The sequence below is a fragment of the Manacus vitellinus genome, unplaced genomic scaffold, assembly GCF_001715985.3.
Source record: "Manacus vitellinus isolate BGI_N305 unplaced genomic scaffold, ASM171598v3 scaffold_19_pilon, whole genome shotgun sequence".
NCBI classification, from domain to species: domain Eukaryota; kingdom Metazoa; phylum Chordata; class Aves; order Passeriformes; family Pipridae; genus Manacus; species Manacus vitellinus.
In genome coordinates, this window is record NW_021939395.1 from 11,597,361 (window position 1) to 11,616,632 (window position 19,272).

Below are 19,272 nucleotides of genomic sequence, written 5' to 3' on the forward strand. Positions count from 1 at the left end.
TTGTTTTAAATCTCAACATATGACAGTGCCCTGAAGTGACAGTGGGAAATTGATGACCTTTAACAACACACTGCCCCAAACCATCACGTGTAAACAAAAGATAAGGGGCTGGCAAAACTGATCTTTGCATAATTTAATAAAGGCTCCTGTTTTATAGGGTGGATAACCTGTTGTGGTGGTGTTTTTTTAAATGAAACAGCTTCTCTTTTGTGTTGCCAGTTCCTATCTGTCATTGGACTCCTTTCCTTTTTTTCTCCTGCAGTTTCTTATCATGCTTTTGGACTGCAAATACACACCTCATGAAACTGTAACAGGAGGCACTCACATGGCTTCAGTACCAATGGATTTGCTGGCTTTGGGACAGATCAAACAGCCCGGATGCAAGGGTTATTGTTTATTCCTGCCCTAATCTGCTTCTCCAGTGTATTTCCTGACTAACAAAGCATTTTGCAGTAAGACTTCTGAAAGAGTGAATATATTTACAGTCAAAATTAACGATATTTACGTAAATACAGACAAACTGCATATCCTTCTATTCAAAGCCAAGATATTCTGATCTCTGGTAGGTCCAGTATTTCCTGCCACTGAACGAACACGTGTAACCTGGCCAAGTGCAACCTCATGGGGTTTTTTTTCTGGACGTAGAGACAAAATCAAAGAACTAAATCTACAATCACACTTTACTGTGTTAGAAACTTAAATGTAAAACATTTATCCCCCGTGAAGCTCCTCTCACCAAAGGAAACCAGACCCGAAATGCCCAGGGCAGTGTTTCTCTGAGCAGGGCTCTGTCTCAGGGCAGTGAAATGCATTGGAAAGCATTACCTTTTCTGCAGATCCCGGAAGAAGTCGGTTAATGAGTTTACAAAGCACCGTTCCATCTTTCAGAGAAGTTTTCAGGAACTCCTCTGGATCATCTACTATTTTCTTGGGGGAATTTAAGACTCCCAATGAAATAAGCCACGTTACAGTTTGTTCTTCTGGGTTCATGGTGGAGAGTTGTGCCGCTGGCGCCGTCCTGTGCAGCAGCGCGCTGGAACCCACATCCGTGATTGCATCTTCCTGCCTCTGCTGCTGCTTGCACAGCTCAAGTGTGAAACTATTTTTTTTTTTTTTGGCTCAGCACAGAAACTCACCAAATCTTAGGAACCAGTGGTTCCTCTAAGGTAAGAAACTCTTTTAAAAATAAAATAGTTCTCTGCACTCTGTTAAGAGACAGAGCAAGTAGATTTTTAACTACATTTTCAACATTATTGAGAAGTATTTCATGTGAAATACTTATTGCACCAAAAATATCTCATCTAGTGATGTGGCAGCTGGCACCTATCACCTGGTAAACTTGGTCTGAACTTGGGGTTATTACCCAAAGCAGTTTTGTCAATACTGTAAATAATGAGGTATTCATTGTTAAACCTGAATTCACAGTAATGATTATTTGAAGGAATGTCACACTAACCTTAAATAAACATTTTCAATTTTATGTGGCAGCCCTAGTTATTAAAATTGCCTTTTACAATAATTTTTGATTATCTGGTTTTTAAATTCTGATAATGCACTTTATACACAAATAATGTTTTTTTCAACTATTGTGTACAAGTGCACAGATAATACAAAATGGTTTTCTTGGAAGATTTTAATCTCTCATAACATCTGGACAACTTCAAAAAGATCAGAAATTTAAGTGATCCAAAGCTGAGAATGAAACTTCCCAACTATTTCACTTGTCCTATTAGGATGTCCCTTTCCACCAGCTCTTCAGGATCCATTGCAGGCAGTACCATCAGTTTTCCACCCTGCTCGGGGCAGTACTAACCATCACTACTTATCACAGCAATTCAGAACAGTCCAGTCATCTCAACTGTCCTTTCACCACAACAGATGGAAAATGAAGCAATTCTGCTGACGATGCCAAAGAAGTTGGAACATCATGGATTGAAGCAATCCAACAGGAACAAATTATCCTGGAGACCAGAATTTCTTGGTGACAATGTTCTGAGCCAATTCCTCACCCTGTTACTTGAACAAACTGTTTTCAAGGCATCAGCGTTCCCAAATTGTTTAGGCCTGTGATTTAAAGGGTAGGGAGAAACAGAAGAGCAAAAGGATAAACTGTACACCATGAATGTGCATGGATTTGTGTCTCTGCTTTCCAGGTGTTATGATTGGTACTGGGACCTACCTAAGGGCCATTTTTAACAGCCACCAGTAAATCAGAACTGCCCTTTCAGAGTTAGACACACCTCTGACCTTTTCTAGGACTTGGGGATGAATTCCAGTTCTCCATTGTGTGGAAATACTCGTTAGCACAAGGCTGCAGCCAGCACAGCATGAACAGTAACACTGGATGTGGCTCATCACAACTCACTGCTCTCTCCTGAGGCACATCTACAACTATCAGTGTGTGCAAAACATTCCAAAATTATGACTAATTGCAACTTTAGTTGTTTTTTCTTTTTCCAGTTCTGATGAGCACTACTGTTTTCAATGTTTTAGCGTTTTGCAAAATGGAGACATACAGTTTCGGTTTTCATAGTTTCTTTTTCCAAATCCGTAGTAGACAAGGTAACTGCTAACGCTCACTGAGCAGCTGGGGACAAGCATTTTGATATGGAAGACACTTCAATCACCTCATCAGAACACAGCAGCTTCTTATGTAAAGAGCAAGAGAGATACTTCCAACACTCAGAAAACTGCACACCGGGTTCATACCTGAACACCCAAGTACCTCACCCACCCCTCCTCTAAAGCAAACCTTTTGTGTTGATGGGCAGGTTTAGTCTCAAGACTGTTTCACATTCAGCTATCGCAGATGTTAGTGGTTGCAACCACAATTAAATGAAAATACTTCCCACACCTTGAACACTAACCAACTGCTTAAAAGACCTGCAGACAGGCATATTCAGACAGCCCCAAAATTTATGGGGTTTGTGATTAGCCACCTGAAGACCAACCTTCCATCTTCTATAAAGAACTCATCTAAATACATTGCAGCTTGTTCACCGACTTCCACAATGAAATTAATTGTGGCAAACCCAGAGTATGAAGGTAAAGCGACTCGGGAAGGAACAGTGCCTGGTCTGGTCTTTGGGAAGGCTTCAACTTTGGTTATTTGCTGACAGGGACAAATCAGTGAATTGTCAATCATCTCTTGCAAAGTCAACTTAGTTATGTAATTTGCAGCCTGATTTACACCAGTGATGACTAAACAGCACAGTTATTTATAAGGCAAAAATAAAAGGGGGCATGTGTCCTATAGCCAATTACCAAGCAACTCTGACAGCTCACACATCAGAACAGCACAGCAACGGGACCAAGTTAAGAACAACAGTCACACATTCAGAACCCATTTTGAGGGGTTCTCCTCAAAGTCACTCACGTTTATGTAATTCCCCCTTTTTTCCCAGCACAGAGAGAAAACGCCCAGCACAAAGACCATCACTGGAGTTATCTGTGTGCAGCACAATCTACTGATACATCTCAACTCGTGGCTTTCAGTGATAAAGTTTGACATGCATCACTAATTTAAATCAGGGGCACATCCTCATTATTTAGCATTTGAAGCAGGTATTATTTTTTTTACGATAGCTGCCATGTTGGCATTACATTTTACATAGGATGATCCACCTCAGCATAAACAACAGCATCCAGACTATAAGCTACTGCTGAAATAAGAGTCTCTTAACAGTACAGCATGTTATTCTTTCTTGCAGAAAAGACACAGAGACCACTTTAGAGCAATAATCCTCCAAGATGGAACCCTCAGAATCTTTTCCACCATAAGTCTCTGAGCAATACATATTTTTTTTTTTTTTTACTTTAGCAAAAAAAGCAAAACTGATGCTGGGGTTTTTTTAAAACAGTAAATTTATTAGCCCTGGCAAGTACTGCAATTCTACCCATCTCCCACGTACTTGCAGACTTATTCCTAGAATCTGCAGCCCATAACTGAAGTATAAAGTGATATCCTCATCCCAAAACCCAAAGACTTAGATCTGTAGACAACATATGCATGCTTTTTCTTCTTTAGCTACACGTTATGAACTGAGTATTTCTTAAATGAGATCACTTCATGTCTATCATGAAAGTCAGTATAAACTTTATTATCAGTGATTGTTTTAAGTACTTCAGTCGATCTGAAGTTAAGAGTTTTCTACGTGAAGCACCAGTGCCTGAGCATTCTTCTCACATACACTGGCACATCAACATGTATCCAAGATAAAAACACATCAAAACCTAGGCAAAGTTTTGAAGAAAGCACCTACTTGCAAGGGATGCAGTGCTGTCTGGAGTACATACACCACACTAATTATTCTGGGGATTTATCACTAACATTGCCTCAGTACATCAACACTTCCTTCCTCTCATCTAGAAGGCCTGGACAGAACTGTTAATGTAATAATATAGAACTTCTAATGGTTTCTTGGTGAAGAAGCACTTGTAACACTTTAGTCCTCTGTGTTTTAGAGGACCAAGACTAATTTCTGTACAGCTTGCTCTTTTTTCAGCATTACATGGCAAGCACACGTGTGAAGGGAACCCGAGTACGTCTCTGCTGCAGAACATACTGCCGTGTGTGCGCTGACCAGCCCGTGGGCTCCCTCTGGACTCTGGGATGATGTCAGCTATGGCACACAGCAGTTGGCTTCCACCAGAATTTTTCTGTATATCCAAGAGATTAGTAGTGCTACTTTCAAAGGCAACTCCTGAATGCTAACACAACCCTCTAGAACCAATGGTGGGCAACACCACACTCAAAATCCAGGCTGTAGCAGTTGTGTTTTGTTATCCTTCCATTTTCCAACGCATATCCACTGCTGCACTGCCACCTTCTAGTCAGCGTAACTGAAAAAAGGAAACACAAGTTAGTCTCCTCTTGAGAGGCCAGGAGACAAAAAAGCTAAATCATTTTTAAATTATTTTTATATACACAATGAATTCATTTGGTTTGTATTCTATCTGTCCCAAGAATATGAAAGTACATCAACAGCCATCTCACACCTACAGTTTTAAACCATTCCAGAGATGCCTGAAGTCTAATACAATCCAAAGACCTCTGCAGAGATCAATTCCTGATCCAAAATTATACTCAGTATAACTGCTCACCCTGCACATTTAACCAGACTGATTAAATATCTATACTGACACCTCTTATTAAAAATTCATATTTTCATGGTCTGCTCTTGCAAAAATTCATAGACTAAGTACTCTCTGCATATGATTTGAAGTGCATTTGTAAATGTTTTTGCTCAGCTGCACTTAAATGGGACCCCTTTTTGCAGATGAGAAGTCTCTCACTGCCATTCCTGACTGGTCAGCTTATAAAGCCTACTTAAACCTCCCCCTGTAAACTTCAAACAGAAGTTAAAAATATTAATTAGACATGAAGATGTTCCATCCAAACCTACAAACACAATCTTTCTTCCAGCTACTACACTGCTGTAATATTTACCTTATGCACTGGCACAGGCACCACTCATCTCTGCCATCATCACAAATGAACCAGCATTATTCCAGTGGTATCTTCTGGAAGTTATCACCCTGCAACTAAGAGAAGATATAATAAACTGAGAAAAATACATTTTACAGTACATGTCAACATATAATGTTTCCCCCCATTTCAAAAGATGACAAAAGTTTGGGTTTGCAGATTAGTCTGTTGCAAGTTTTACTACTTCTTTCTTTAAGTGGTGGAAGGTTCACTGGCTTGGAATGGACTGGGATGGTTTAGAGATAAGTTGCATGGCTTATGGATTCTCACTCCTTTTCAGTGGTGCACTGCCATGTTAAATCCATAAGTTGAATGACAAAATTTACTGAGGACTAAACAGTAGTACAAAGGTTTTGGGTTTGTGGTTTGGTGGTTTGTTTTTTTTTTTTAGTTGGAGGTCTTCATGTTTACTATAGTCAAGAGCATCTTTTGAACTTCATGGCTTTACCAGAGCCATAACAACTTGCCACAGGTTCTGCCACATGTACTGGGTATCCCTGCCACACAGTGTCAAACTAAACAGAGTCAGGCATCCAACTAAATGTCAAGTTTGCAATGGCTTGATTCAAACTCCCACTAGTCAAGCTGGTTGTCAATCTAAACCAATTTCTGATTTCACAAGGCTTTAATTTTGCTAGAATACTGTATATGCAGCCTCTTTAAGCATCTTCACTGAAACATACTGGGCACAAAATACCCCCTCCCAACCCTACGTGGCAATATTCTTTCTACAGTGAGCTGCATTACACCTTTAGTTTCAAAATTGGTGCCATAAATGCTTTTATCCAAGAAGAAATGTTGAATTTGGAGAATTTCTAACGCACTGGAGCATTTTTTTTTAAATCTAGACAGCACTTCCACTGCCATGACATGCAGCTTGTCTTACTGTACTAGAGGAAGGTAAATTGGTTTAATTTTGACTTAGACTGAAAAACTAGTTTGCTTTGCTTACCATCTTTGCTGTTTCACAGGCATTTGATGCTTTAAATCAGCTGTGGAATGCTGAAAGATTCACTTGTTTTTAGGAAGCCATAAGCCTTTGAGAAGTTGGAGAGAAAGACTTCTTTGCTTATCTTATTTTCTCCTTTGGAATCAAAGATGTTCCTTTAAAAGTGAAACACTACAGAGTTGCAAAAATTTGAAACAGTATGAGTAAGCATCGTTTTGCAGCTTCTTTGATGGAATTGGTCAATGGTTTGTGGGGTTTGTTTGTTTTTTAAACAGTAGTCTGTAGCTGACTTACATGTACATGACTTATTTGGAAGGGAGATCTTTTTAAACTCCCTATGAAACAGGAGGAAGGCAGAAAATAGTATTATCCACTTGCTTTTTCAGATTAACTGAATGAAATCCTCTTTTCCTTTACACAAGGATCTGAAGGCATTTAGTACTGGGAACACTGTGACTTCAAATTCTAGGCACAACTGAGCTTTGTGTGGAATCATCCCCACCACCCTCCAAATCACAAGCAATACTTTCAGAATGAGATGCTGAATATGTAGAACAATCCATCTCCATGTCAGATGGCTGGATGTTGTGTGGAAGATCTTAAAACTGCTTTTTCCATTCATGACGAAAATCAGATGGGAAGTGTGGCATTTCAGGGAAACTTTACTTTGAAAATTACAACACTAGTACACAGCTCAAGTTTATACATTTAACATCTGCTTTCTGAAAGAAATGTTAACAATTTTGAAATGAAATTAAACATTGTTTGAACTTTGCTTCACAAAAGCATAAAGTCATGGAGGGGAAAACTTAACAGGCAACAATAAAAAAAGGTTAAAAACAACTTTTCGTTTTAGTAGTCCTCTGGTAGTAAAGATAGAACAACTTCCACGTTTGAGAAGTAATCTGTCTTGGTCCAAAAGTTTAAGAGTGTTTTTAGTATCTGCTTCTGCCTCCACCCCTATCGGATCTGCTTCCGCCACGGCCACCGCCTCTGGGTGCTCCGCGGCTTGAACTACTGTAAGAATCTCGAGGAGGTGGGTAGCCCCTTTCCATGGAGGGGGGGAGACCCCTGTCTTGTCTTCCGACACGATCACGGCCACTTGAGTAGACATCACTTCTGCTGCTTGAGTAACTTTCTCGGCTTCCATATCCATCTCGTGTGCTGCCGTAATCATCATACCGACTGCTTCCACCATATGATGGCGGGGGCCCTCGTGCAGGTGGAGCACTACGTGAGTTACCTGCAGGGTCAATGGTCAGGTAATACGGCAACACCATGAGTTATATAGAACAATTTCAATCTGAATTTACAGAACTGCTGTATTTAAATGTTTACTGCTACTCTTTTGTATGTATTGAGATGTTCTTAATAGAATCTGCCACATTAATGGTACTTAAAGTGGGGACTGCATATCAGGCAGTGAGTGGATTTAAAGATTCTGAAGGAATGAAGACGGTGTTTGTTTATTCAGGCAGGCTCTTTACTGGGATTTCCAGAACAGCTTGTTATTTTAGAGAAGAAACTCAGCCATATTTTCCAGAGACAGTTGTAATTCTGAACTGTAGACTTTGCTTCTTTAGCTTATAGCTTATTTAACAAGATGATCAAATGATAACCAACAACTGCACTTTCACTGTAGGGGAAAAAAAGTGTGCCACTTCCCCCTAAAGCAAGCAACCTAGTAAAAATCAGATTTTATGACACCTGTACAATTACATGATCCTCAAAATGGATTCTTACCATAACTCTCATATGAATCTCTGTAGGAGCCTCCACTTGGATGATCCGAGTAGTCTCTGTCACGTCCACCACCGTATCCATCACGATCGCTATAGGAGGAAAGACTACTAAGACTTAGTACAGATCAGTAACAAAACAGTAAGAATAAAGTGACAAGGAGAAAAATCCAACAGTAGGTACCTATATCCCCTGGAGGGGTATTCATCACGTGAACTGGAATGACCATAGTCACGATAAGCATAGTCTCGTGGAGGTGGCGCGTAGTCCCGTGTGTCCCTAGAACTGGGGTAATCTCTGCTTGAATAACTACAAAGAACAAGAACTGACACATTAGCCATGTCACATTGCAAAAGATCAGGAATCAACGTTCTTCTCTGAATAAAAGAAAACCACCCCACCAAAAATAGGAAAAGAATTTACCCATCTTTAGTGCTATAGCCATCATCTCTTGGAGACATGTAGACATCTCTCCGTGATGGCATTGGTTCTCTGCGTGGAGGACCACCATAACCATCTCTTCCACGTGACACAGGAGCTGAAGAGAAGCAGTCCAGATCTTTAAACTTAATTAGCATTTAGTCAGACAAGAGACTCTTGGCAAGTATTAGTAGATTGTTTAGAGCAATTTAAAAGTATCTCTGTAGCCCACATCACAGCACTTTACATTTCTGCTTGTACAGTTTAAAATCAGCACTAAAAGGAGCATACTCAAATCACACCAAGTTGTTCCCAACAGGTACAAAATTATATTGGTATGAAATGAACTAAAAATTAGAAAAATATACCAATCCCACTGTAGGCTGAAGTTAGAATCAATGATTTGCATCAGCTTCTGAAGGAAAACTAGTGCTACAGCTGACCAAGCAACTAATTAAGTCAAAGTCCTTACCTCTTCCTCCCATGCTGCTGCTACGCACTGGTCCCGAAGGTGCCGATCTTTTAGGTGGAGGGCCTCCACTTCGTGGAGGTGGACCTCTCTTCATGGGAAGTGGCCCTCGAGAAGACCCTAGAGGAATAAGCCATGAACCAACTTATTATTTCTGTGATACTCAACTGCATGACCCTAAAGCCTGAACTACAGTAACCTAAGTGCCATTATTACCACTATGTGACCAACAGTAAACCGCTAAAAGTAGATCTCTCAAAGCCTTGTCTTCTAGCCCATACTAAATGCTACTGGCAGAATTGAGAGTCAAGCTTTCCACAGCCTAACTCCTGTCAAGAAATTGTCTTTTAGAACTTATCCAAAAGTCACAGGGTGTGACAGAAGGGGAAAAAAGACAGTTGATATCTGTAATCAGTCACAGCTTAAATACTCAACAAGTTACTGTTCTCAGAAGACAAGAGCCACCTGGGAAGATGTACTAGGTAAGAGCCTACAGAGAGGGAACAGAGGCACTACCGAGTCTGTAGAACGTACTACACAGACTCTGCAAGAGAGAAGTTTCACTATTTCCAGGGTTTTTTTCTGCATTACAGTTTTTACTGTTATACCTCAGGCGCTGCTTGCTTGTTCTTAGAGAGCTTTGTTTTGATACTGAAGTCTGAATCGATAGCTATATCTTAAGGAATATCCAGTATCAAGTAATGTACTATTGTTCCACTTCAGAAAGCTTCAACTCAACACACTATTTTGTAACAACAAACAAGGCTTAGCTGCCCTAACTCCCAATATGATTTAGAATGATCAGCCCTAGAATTTTCTAAGTTCAGTCCTCTTGCTAGTAAGAACAAAAGACAGTTCCCTTTCCCTGGTGGAAGAGAATCACTTTTTCAACTTGAATACCAGAAAGCTTCCTTTCTCATGTGCAAGGCAGGAGTTTTGTTTTTCTTTCATAGGCAAAAGTCAAGTGGAGTGTTAGTTGTAGAAAGGAATCTTCATATTTGAAAGCCTTTTCTTAAGGTGTACTTGCCTAATCAAAAATTTTACTAAACTGCTGAAATCATATTTCATCATTTTAATAAAGAACAAGGAGTGCACTATTTGGCTGTTTGACTTTTTTTTTTCCAGTAGGATTATTGTCATCTTCCAATGGGATTGTCTTGTATGTTGTCCAAGTATATAATGAGAGAGGTCAATACATACCCAAGTGACTCCCTCTTGAAGGTGGTCCTCTCGCGCCACTTCCGCCTCTTCCGCCTCTAAGGCCCCTGGGAGGACCTCTGCTTCGGGGAGGGGGTGGCGGCCCACGCCTACCACCACTCTCAAAGGATGGCTTGGTTGCTTGTTCCACTTTAATTGCTTTCCCATCTAATGACTAAAGAAGAAGCTGCTTTACTTACTGCTCAGTCATGTTTGTATTTCTTAAATCAAGCCCCTCTTGCTTCACTATTATAGGGCTTCCATTTTATAAGTTAGAGCAACTCTAGAACTGATTTCAGTCTTCAGTATTAGTACTCAGCAGCATGTTGGGCCTAATTTCAATTTCTACAGTACTTCATTCTTGTTGTATTGATGAAAAAAAAATACAGAGCAGCATCAGAAAGGACTTTCAGTGAAAACACAAGTGTCCAATGATTACGGCAGCCCCACGTCATTTATTCTGTAAACGAAACATGATATATGATCTACAATTTACTTTCAATTGCCACGTACTTTCGTATCAAACTAGGACTGCACCAGTAGTTACAGGATTAAGCTGACCGTAACTTAGCTTCAGTTGGGATTTCTGGCAATGGGGAGGCCGTTTAGTACATTTTCTTGATGTCCTGATAACACGGTGATCACTGACGCATTTAGAAGTAATTTCAGCATCTACACAGCAGACTGAGTATGACAATTCACCCCTTCTTTCTAGTGTTTCAAGTTGGGTTTTCAAACAAGGTGACTGTCACAATTTTACTCTATTACTTGCTTTCCATGTGGTTGGGGTACTTTTGTTTGTGGGTTCTGTTGTGTGGTTGGAGGGCTTTTTTGTAGGACAAAAATGGGAGCTTTTTCTGGAATACAGATCTGCAATAACAGGACATCTGCAGCCTGCTGTTATACCTCGAAGGTGAGCAGGTGGTAACATATGTTGAGTAACTCAATTAATTTCTGTATAATCTTTCAGGCACCACATGTTTGGCAATTATGGTAGAAGTAAGATCACAAGCTCTGCTAAAATTAGGTTACTGCACACCTATCCTGGCAAACGTGGTTTATTTGCCCCTTTTAGCAGTTAAATATTTAACTCTGCCTTAAAAACTAATTAATTATCAGGCAGAAAGTTTTGTTTATTGCACTTCTTTGCTGCAATAAATTAACACAAAGAAATGCTAGTAGTGTCTTAATCTGCACTGATAGTATTTTATTGAAGCACAATATCTTTTTTTGTTCTCCACCAAAATCTAGCCCTCTCTGAAACCATCCACTGTAGTAGCTCATGTATTTTGCCACCACATGTAGTCGTAGCTACTGTTTGAAAAATCTGTGTATATGCACACAGGTCCAACTTGATCCATTTGAGGGAAAAAAATAAGGAATACTAGCAAAATCATATTGGTCCTGTCTTTGACTTAATGAAAATATTTTACTTACAGAAGGTTCCTCAAAAAGCCTTTTGGCATGGCAAGCTGAAACATTTCAGCAGTATTAGTACCTCTAATCACTGGAACTTATCAGTTTGTATCATATTGTTTTGCCATCATAATTCATACTGAGAGATGTCTCATCGTTCAGGATGAGACAGGAACAGTGGGCTTGAAGCCTTAAGCTTTGCCATCATGTCCACTGCCATCCTCAATGTCATAGCACATTCTTGACAGCTTATTTGAAGTTTAGAAAGCAAACACCATCCCCTTCTGCTAGCATGGGTTCTGAAAACCTGCATGCTAGGTTCGAGTTCTTTTTTTTTTTTATGTAGGAGGTACAGTTTTACTTATTTCTCCTCCTATTCTCTTCTGCCTTGCACTTATGCATCTGACTTAGGCAAAAGATAGGTTTCTTTGCAGACTGCTTTACACAAGCAGTTTTAAAAGGTATGCCTTAGGTCCAGAAAGACCTTTCATTAGGTCCAAGAATAATTTTTCTGTTAACCAGAAGTTGTCAAAGTTTGTCCTATTTTAAAGCAGAGGGGACAACATTTTACAGGTTCTTAGCTCAAAGGCAAAAGGTCTTATCTCACCAAACAGATAAAACACAGTCCATCTCAAAATATGGGATTTTTTTCAATGAGCTGAAAGCAACAGCTGTCAACATGAACACTTATTAATTCCTGTTTAGAACCCTCATTCAGAGTGTTACAGTAGCATTTTTAGTATCATATGAGCACCAGAAAGTTGAGTCACCTTGGTGCTAAAACACATGAAAAATAATTTAAGATACAAATCATTTAAGGACAGTAATAGATTGGCAATCAAAATCTCCTATATGTGGCATGAACAATCTGTACAGCTTTGTAAGGTGAGCCAGGGAACCTTAACCAAACACAATTAGAGAACTGTCCTGTAAACTGTTCCACATTCCAACAGAAAAGATGAATGAAATTTGTAAAATTTTGGCAGTGGGGCAGAAATCAAAGTATTTCCAAAAATTTGGATGAAACTGGACCTAACACCACACAGGGCTTTCTTTCCTCTCCAATGGATCATTTCATTGTGATGCTGCAGTGACTCCACCATTTCCACATGTTCCTTGATGCCACAGAGTGGGTTTCCTTTCACCATATATATTCAAGAACTGAAGATCATCTCTTATCAGGCTAAGCTTCTACATTGTAAATCACTTCTTCTCCAAAGGAAAAGGAAAGTCTGTCCAATTAAAGGAAGACAACCTTCTGTAGTGCTGAGTACACGTTACACTGTTTGGACTGCAGTATTTGCTTCCATCCTTTTAACAAGACCAGCTGGCTTGACAGGTCTGCACTAGAATTAAGTCTTTGGCTTGTCCTGCAGCTTTCCCTTAAGGTCATATCCTCTCTTTACTTATCCATTTCTTCCTAAGGATTTAAAATCAGAAGACTGTGAGGAACAGCCTACTGCACCGAATGACTTGGGAGTATCCAGCACACTTGTGTCCAGGTAAGCACATGCATTTCGTGACATCAGGATGCAGACTGCCACGAATTAAGCTTCTTCTTAAAGAAGGCAGATAATCTGCTGTGATAAAGTACTTGTAGATTTCTTCTGTGCTGCTCAGACATGCTAACATTGATCCAATTCTGCAGACAAAGTAGTTGAAGTGAAAAATCTCCATCACACCTCCAAAATAATTCCACTGATCTTTTTCAGCAGGACTGAAATGAATTCTCGACAAGCAAGCTTTGACTAGTCTATGCTTGTCCCAATTGGGAATGAAACACAATCTCCTTCCTTTCCCCCCACCCGGATAGGTGCAAAATGCTGCCTATACAATTTTCATGAACACTTGCAAAGTAAAAAAAAAATCAAATGCCAATTCACTCTTGCAGAATCTATTGAGTCAGTCTCTTCGATTGGCTACAACTTTGAATTCCCCTGGGATGACAGATTGAGTACGCAGAACGCTTTCCCCAGGCTGGACAGGTCATCTAATTCCTTATAGACTGCTTGAACTGCAGTCTGCACAGGGCTTCTACTGCTGCTTCTTAAGTGCCTGAAATCCTCAAGACTGTTCCAATCCATCCTTTCCAAATGACCAGAAAAACTTCAAGTTGTGATGTATGACAATGATCTCTTCCCACAGCAGGCCTCAAACACTACTCCTCCTCAAACTTTGAATGCAGAGTCTTTTTAGATTACAAGCAGTATCTGTTGTCCAGAAGGCTTTCTGAAGATGAGTGTGAGAGACGGAGAGACCACCTCATGAACATCTTTCATATCCATGGCCAAAGCAAGCCGGACCAGGGGACATTCTAGGCCACATGCCAATTGAGAATGTTTTTTCATACATTATTTGCTGTTCAAACTTCATGCAGATGAAGATACTTCTAGATTTATAGTGTTGAAAACAAAACCACAAGAACCATGATCCACCAGGCAGTCCTTTGCAGCATTTCTTGACAGTGATGCAGATGGTGCGTTCCAGAACAAGCAGACATTACCTCAGCCACAAACACTGTCTCATTTAGCTACTTTGCTAAGCATTACTTCCCCGAATGTTTCCAACGTGACCAAACACATGGCACAACATTCAAGAGGTAGAACAGTTGGTGATTATTTTCAAAGGGATTTTCATTTGCAAGCTGCACTCCACAGACACTTAGGATTAGTGACTGAATTCCTTTCAGTCTGACAATTACCTATTGGTGCTTGAAGTTACCTTACGTGAGGATTCGGGGTAATAACTATTTCAGAGGAAATTAAGTGTCTGAACACAGCAGTAAACAAGTCTTGAGAATTGCAGCAAAGTACATGACGGAGAAATAAATTCAATAAAAGGAGCACCTTTAAGGATGTTTAGAAAGAACATTATCTGAATTTGTTACTCTCTGCCTTGACAAAAACTACTAACTTGTTTAAAAAGGAAGCAAGTCTTTAAGGAAAGTAACACTGTCATGAGGTTGTCCTAAAGCACCCAGAAACACCAGTACATGGAGCAGAAAGCCTGCTATAACTCAAACCAAAGAAATTTTACTATTTGTGTTCACCATGAACACTACAAGCTCATTTTCTTATTCTTAAAGTTGCTTTACTTACTGACTTCAGTAACAGACATTTTTCTTTCACTTCAATGTCTTATGCTAACCAGACAAACAGATATCAAAATCCCAAGAGTTATTTAATCATAATCAGTCGAGGCTTGTTCACCTTACATGAATGTCATCTCAAGAGACATTGCTGAGAAGGCCAATGCAGTCAGACCTCAACACAACCATTCAGATTACGCATGGAGGACCAGAGTCTGAAATTCAAATGAACTAAGATGCCTTTCACTGCCTGAAGAGACAGCACCTCTATGAAGATAAGGAGCTGATGACCTTCAAGTTGCCAGCTTACATCTACCTTTTCAAGCACATGCCACAACAGACACCGATCATAGCAGCCTACAATTCTTTGACAAACTATCCTGGTATTGATCTCAGAACTTTTGCTCCAAATTCCTGTATTTTTAAAAACATTACATGTACATTACGCTTTTCCTTCCTTTTAAAGTCATAACATTGCATTTTAGGGTGTAAACAAACAAATACAGCTGCTGGCTAACTGCAAAGCTCTTTCCCATTAACTGGAAAGATGCCCCTCACATGTGCCAAGCAGACTGATGATGCATCTCACAAATCCAGGTTATCCACAGAATACCAGAGAGTTCATCAATGCTCCAGCACAGCAGAAGTCATATTCAACCCATGTTAAGGGAACAATTAACAGTTTTCAGGTAAGTCACTTCCCTGAAGCGTATTTTACAAAGTACTGCATTAAAGTATGATTTAAAACAAACAAACAAACATTAGAAACACACAAAAATGGAGAGCTGACTACTAAAAAGCCCTCCATCAGGGACTAAAACCAATAAACAGTGTAACTGACAGCTAGTCACTTTCTACTGTCAAAGCCATGACCAGGAGAAAGTAATTCCAGCATCATGGAGACTGGGACAATTTGCTAAATGTGACATTCTGACTTGTCTCCAAGATCTCTAATCCATTGTTTTTCCAGCTTTTATTACAACTTAATTTACCCGAAAGATTTATCCTGATGGACAGTAGCAACAGCAACGTGTTATTGTAAAAGGTCTTAATTCCTACCTTTCCATTCATATCTCTGGCAGCATCTTTTGCATCTGCTGGACTCTCAAATGTGACAAAGGCAAATCCTCTGGACTTGTTGGTTTCCCGATCTTTCATCAAAAGGACTGCAGAAAGAAAATCACGTTACCCTTTCCCAGAACTAGGCAGGAACATTTCAGCTTTATTTAATTTTTTAAGCTCAGAACTTCTTAGAGGACATGTAAGCGCCATCATTTCAGATGATCAACGCCAAAAAAAGTCATCACAGCTGTGCTGTTGTTCATTTTTATTATCTTAGTAAAAAATTTCTCTTTACCTTCCACAATGCGTCCATATTTGCCAAATACAGCCTCGAGGGCTTTCTCATTAGTTTCTGTGTTCAAGCCCCCAATGAACAGCTTCCCAGGACGATCTGCTTCAACCATTTTGATGCCGTAAATGACCTATTAAAAGAGTAATGCTGTTATTAACAAAACATCAGACTGCAACAGAGGCTTCCATGCAACTTCATGGAATATAAGTGACTTTTTTCCTCAAAAGTACAAGCAGATTTCCTTGAAGGAAATGCTAATTAAGAAGTATGACATATAAAGTACATGAGAAAAATTTAATTTTTTTCTGAAAGTAGTATTGCCCTCAGTTACTTCTTTACATTATACGGTGTCTTTCAAAAATATACAGTTAACTTTGAAAAGTGGAACAAAGTAGTGTTAAGATCAAGCAATATTGGTGAATATGAAAACTCTTTCAGAGGTGCTGTTCTTTTTACCCTTGATGTCAATCCTACCACTCCTTTCCTTTAAATCTCATCGTGGATTTTTCAAGAAATTTACTTAATCTGTCCAAGTAATATTAAATTATTAACTTTTAAAGGCATCTTGGGCCAGTATTCCCAAATGAAGCCCATTCTTTGTATTATTTCAAGTATTTCGAGCCAAGGTCCGGGCCTACACAATGTATGAGCCTGAACAGACACCAGACGACCACTGCAGTTCTACACAGTAATGCCACGGCTAAACCAAGGCGGGGGCGGGAGGGCTTAAAAAAAAAAAAAAAAAAAAAAAAAAAAAAAAAACGAGCGAAGACAAAGCCCAAGCTCTCATTGCCTGCAGGGCGCCCGGCGCCTGTGGACCAGCGCGCTGCCCCGCTTGGCTCCAGGCCGATGGAAGGGAAAGCCCCCGGCACAGGCGCAAGGGAGCGCGGACAAAGCGCTGCCGGAGAGCGGGCGGCCGCGGGGGCCGGCCGGGCCGCACGGGGCCCGTTGGGGCCGCGCTCCGGACACGGGCCCGGGGGCCGCCGGACCTCCGCGGCTCGGGCACCGCCACAAAATGGCGGCCGCGTTGGCAGCAGCTTCTCTCCCTCCCCGCGCCGGCGGCCGCCTCGGCGCTTTACCCACCCCACGGCTCGGCCCCGGCCCGAGTCACTGGCCCCGCGATCCCGCCGTCCCCCACTCGCCCTCCCCGGGGATGCGGAGGGACCCCCGACACCTAAAAATGGCGGCCGCCCGCGCCTCACGCCGCCGAGACCCCCCTCTCCCGCCGCCGCCGCGCGGACCCGCCGCCCCACGCGGGGCCGGGTGAGCAGACAAACGGCCCGGCCGCGCCCCTCCGTCCCGCAGCGAGCGGGCGCGCGCACGCGGCTCGCCTCCACCGGAACCGGGCCTCTCCCCAGCGGTCGCAATGGCCCGCAGGTGCCGCCCGCCAGAGCCCCAGAGCCGCCCAGCCCGTACTCACCTCCACCCGCGCCGGCTGCTGCGCAATGGAGGCGAACGAAAGGCGCTGCGGCCCTTTAAGCCGATGACGTTCCCCGCCCGAAGCCCCGATGCCGCGGCGCCGGGCCCGCAGGGGCCGCGCGCGGCAGCGGGGCCGGGGCTGGGTAGGCCGGAGAGGGGAGCTGAGGGGGGATCTCATCAATGCATGGGAATATCGCCAAGAGGATGGTGACAGACTCTTCTTAGTGGTGCCCAGCGGCAGGATGAGGAATCGTAAACTAAAACACAAGTTTCACCTCAACATGAGGAAGAACCACTGAGAGTGGCAGAGCACTGGAACAAGCTGCCCAGGGAGGGCATGGAGTCTCCCTCTCTGGAGGGGTTCCAAACTCACCTGGACACGTTACTGTGTCACCTGCTCCAGGTGACCCTGCCTTGGCAGGGGTGTTGAACTGGAGGATCTCCAGAGGTCCCTTCCAACCTCAATGATTCTGTGATTCTGTGAAGGAGCGGATCTGTCACTGCTTTGGAAGCAAAATCACTCACAGTACTGTCAGAAGTGTCTGTGCAGGAGCTTAACCCAGTTCAGCTGAAACAGCCTTAAAGGCATTTTTAATTAGTTTGATCAATACGTGTCCATGTCAGTACCCCTTCCTTGGAGACTTACAGCAAACCAAACCAAGTGTGGTTTAAAATGAAATGTGTTTGTTGATAGCACAAAGTTTTGCACTGGTTCAACTAACTCCAGTTTTAAATTATTTATACCTGAAGTTCAGTTGTGGAGATTTTCTTTGGATGGCTAAACCTGATAGCAGAAAAGTTAGGGGGAAATACATGCCTGCAAAAATTGGCTAAATTTTCATAATATGAACTTGTAGATTATCTAAACATATTAATAGTTATCAAGGCCTGTTTTCTTGGTCACCCAATCTAATCAACACCCAGTCTTTTAAGTTCTCCCTTGCATGTTCTCTAGACGTTTATTTCTGGGATGTGCCACAGGGTCTGTGCATCCCACAAACACTGCCCAGTGCTGTTACAGTCACAGAGCTGCATAATTGCTCCATCCTGATAACAGAACATCAGACTCTATTCCTATCTTCAGTTTTTCAGTCTCTTCTGTCAGCTACTGATATTCAGCTGCTCTTTGTGTTAGGGAAAGCAGGAAGCAACATCATTTCAGACTCGCTCATAGTTGTGTTGAGAACACAAAGGAAGGGAGCTCTCAAACACTGCTCTAGACTGCAGTACATTCTTGAAGATGATCTCCTTTCCAGCGTGGATGTTCAGAGTTTCTGGATACTGTTACTGTGCATGGGAAAAGGGAAAGATGACCTTCGTAATGAAGTGGGCGAGCACTGCCCGTGATATCAATGCAGTTGCTGAAGAATGGCATTGCCAGATTCTCATCCAATTATCATATGAAAAAAAGCTTCAAATTCTAGTTTCAATACAAAAGAATTTAAACTTCAGAGGCTCCCTGGGATGCATAGTGAAAACTAAAGCGAATTGTTAGTCCTGTAAGAAACATGGTAAAAAAGGTCTCTATGTCTGTGTGGTCTCTGTGTGCTTCTCTGACCCACAGTGTATCTGCTGACTGCCTCACAAGTAATTGGAAAGATAAACATGTGCAAACTAAAGTCTGTTTCTCCTTCTATGAGTACAAGAGTAAAATATTTGGTGATTCCAGGCTTCATTTTATTAACATTCTGTACAGGTAGCTCGTGTGTTAACACGTACTGTACATGTAGCT

The 19,272-nt window shown here is 41.5% G+C and overlaps 2 protein-coding genes and 1 non-coding gene across 7 annotated transcripts in view; all 3 read right to left on the bottom strand.

The window, feature by feature from the left end:
* ARHGEF6 (Rac/Cdc42 guanine nucleotide exchange factor 6) overlaps positions 1-1,005 on the bottom strand; it is a 40,404-nt gene extending 39,399 nt beyond the window's left edge. For both annotated transcript variants that reach the window (XM_018070790.1, XM_008930726.2), the window contains exon 1: positions 826-1,005. In XM_018070790.1, coding sequence (XP_017926279.1) covers positions 826-990 — 165 coding nt within the window. In that variant the 5' untranslated portion in view covers positions 991-1,005. The remainder of the gene's footprint in view (positions 1-825) is intronic.
* A 3,074-nt stretch (positions 1,006-4,079) lies between these two features.
* RBMX (RNA binding motif protein X-linked) lies at positions 4,080-17,562 on the bottom strand. 4 transcript variants are annotated; one of them, XM_029959083.1, is made up of 11 exons: positions 17,542-17,562; positions 16,125-16,251; positions 15,827-15,933; positions 10,267-10,438; positions 9,070-9,186; positions 8,601-8,715; positions 8,361-8,486; positions 8,181-8,269; positions 6,441-7,680; positions 5,450-5,544; positions 4,080-4,842 (listed from the first exon to the last, which is right to left on the bottom strand). In XM_029959083.1, the coding sequence occupies exons 2-9, from the start codon at positions 16,231-16,233 to the stop codon at positions 7,373-7,375; spliced, it is 1,143 nt and encodes a 380-aa protein (XP_029814943.1). In that variant the 5' UTR covers positions 16,234-16,251; positions 17,542-17,562; the 3' UTR covers positions 4,080-4,842; positions 5,450-5,544; positions 6,441-7,372. The 4 variants fall into 4 exon arrangements, with proteins under 4 accessions (XP_029814943.1, XP_029814942.1, XP_029814941.1 ...); XM_029959082.1 differs by having other exon boundaries at positions 8,181-8,284; XM_029959081.1 differs by having other exon boundaries at positions 8,601-8,736.
* Positions 16,004-16,077, bottom strand: LOC112841023. The gene has a single exon (XR_003212668.1). It is a non-coding gene; the product is annotated as a small nucleolar RNA SNORD61 (small nucleolar RNA).
* Positions 17,563-19,272: the final 1,710 nt, after the last annotated feature.

Bases quoted from the DNA above. Each gene is read 5' to 3' on its own strand.
- RBMX (XM_029959080.1), bottom strand. From the start codon at position 16,233: ATGGTTGAAGCAGATCGTCCTGGGAAGCTGTTCATTGGGGGCTTGAAC. The intron at 10,439-15,826 runs GTAGGAATTAAG...CTTCTTCTTTAG, and splicing joins CCAGAGATATGAATGGAAAG to TCATTAGATGGGAAAGCAAT. The intron at 7,681-8,180 runs GTAAGAATCCAT...TTGACCCTGCAG, and splicing joins AGATTCATATGAGAGTTATG to GTAACTCACGTAGTGCTCCA.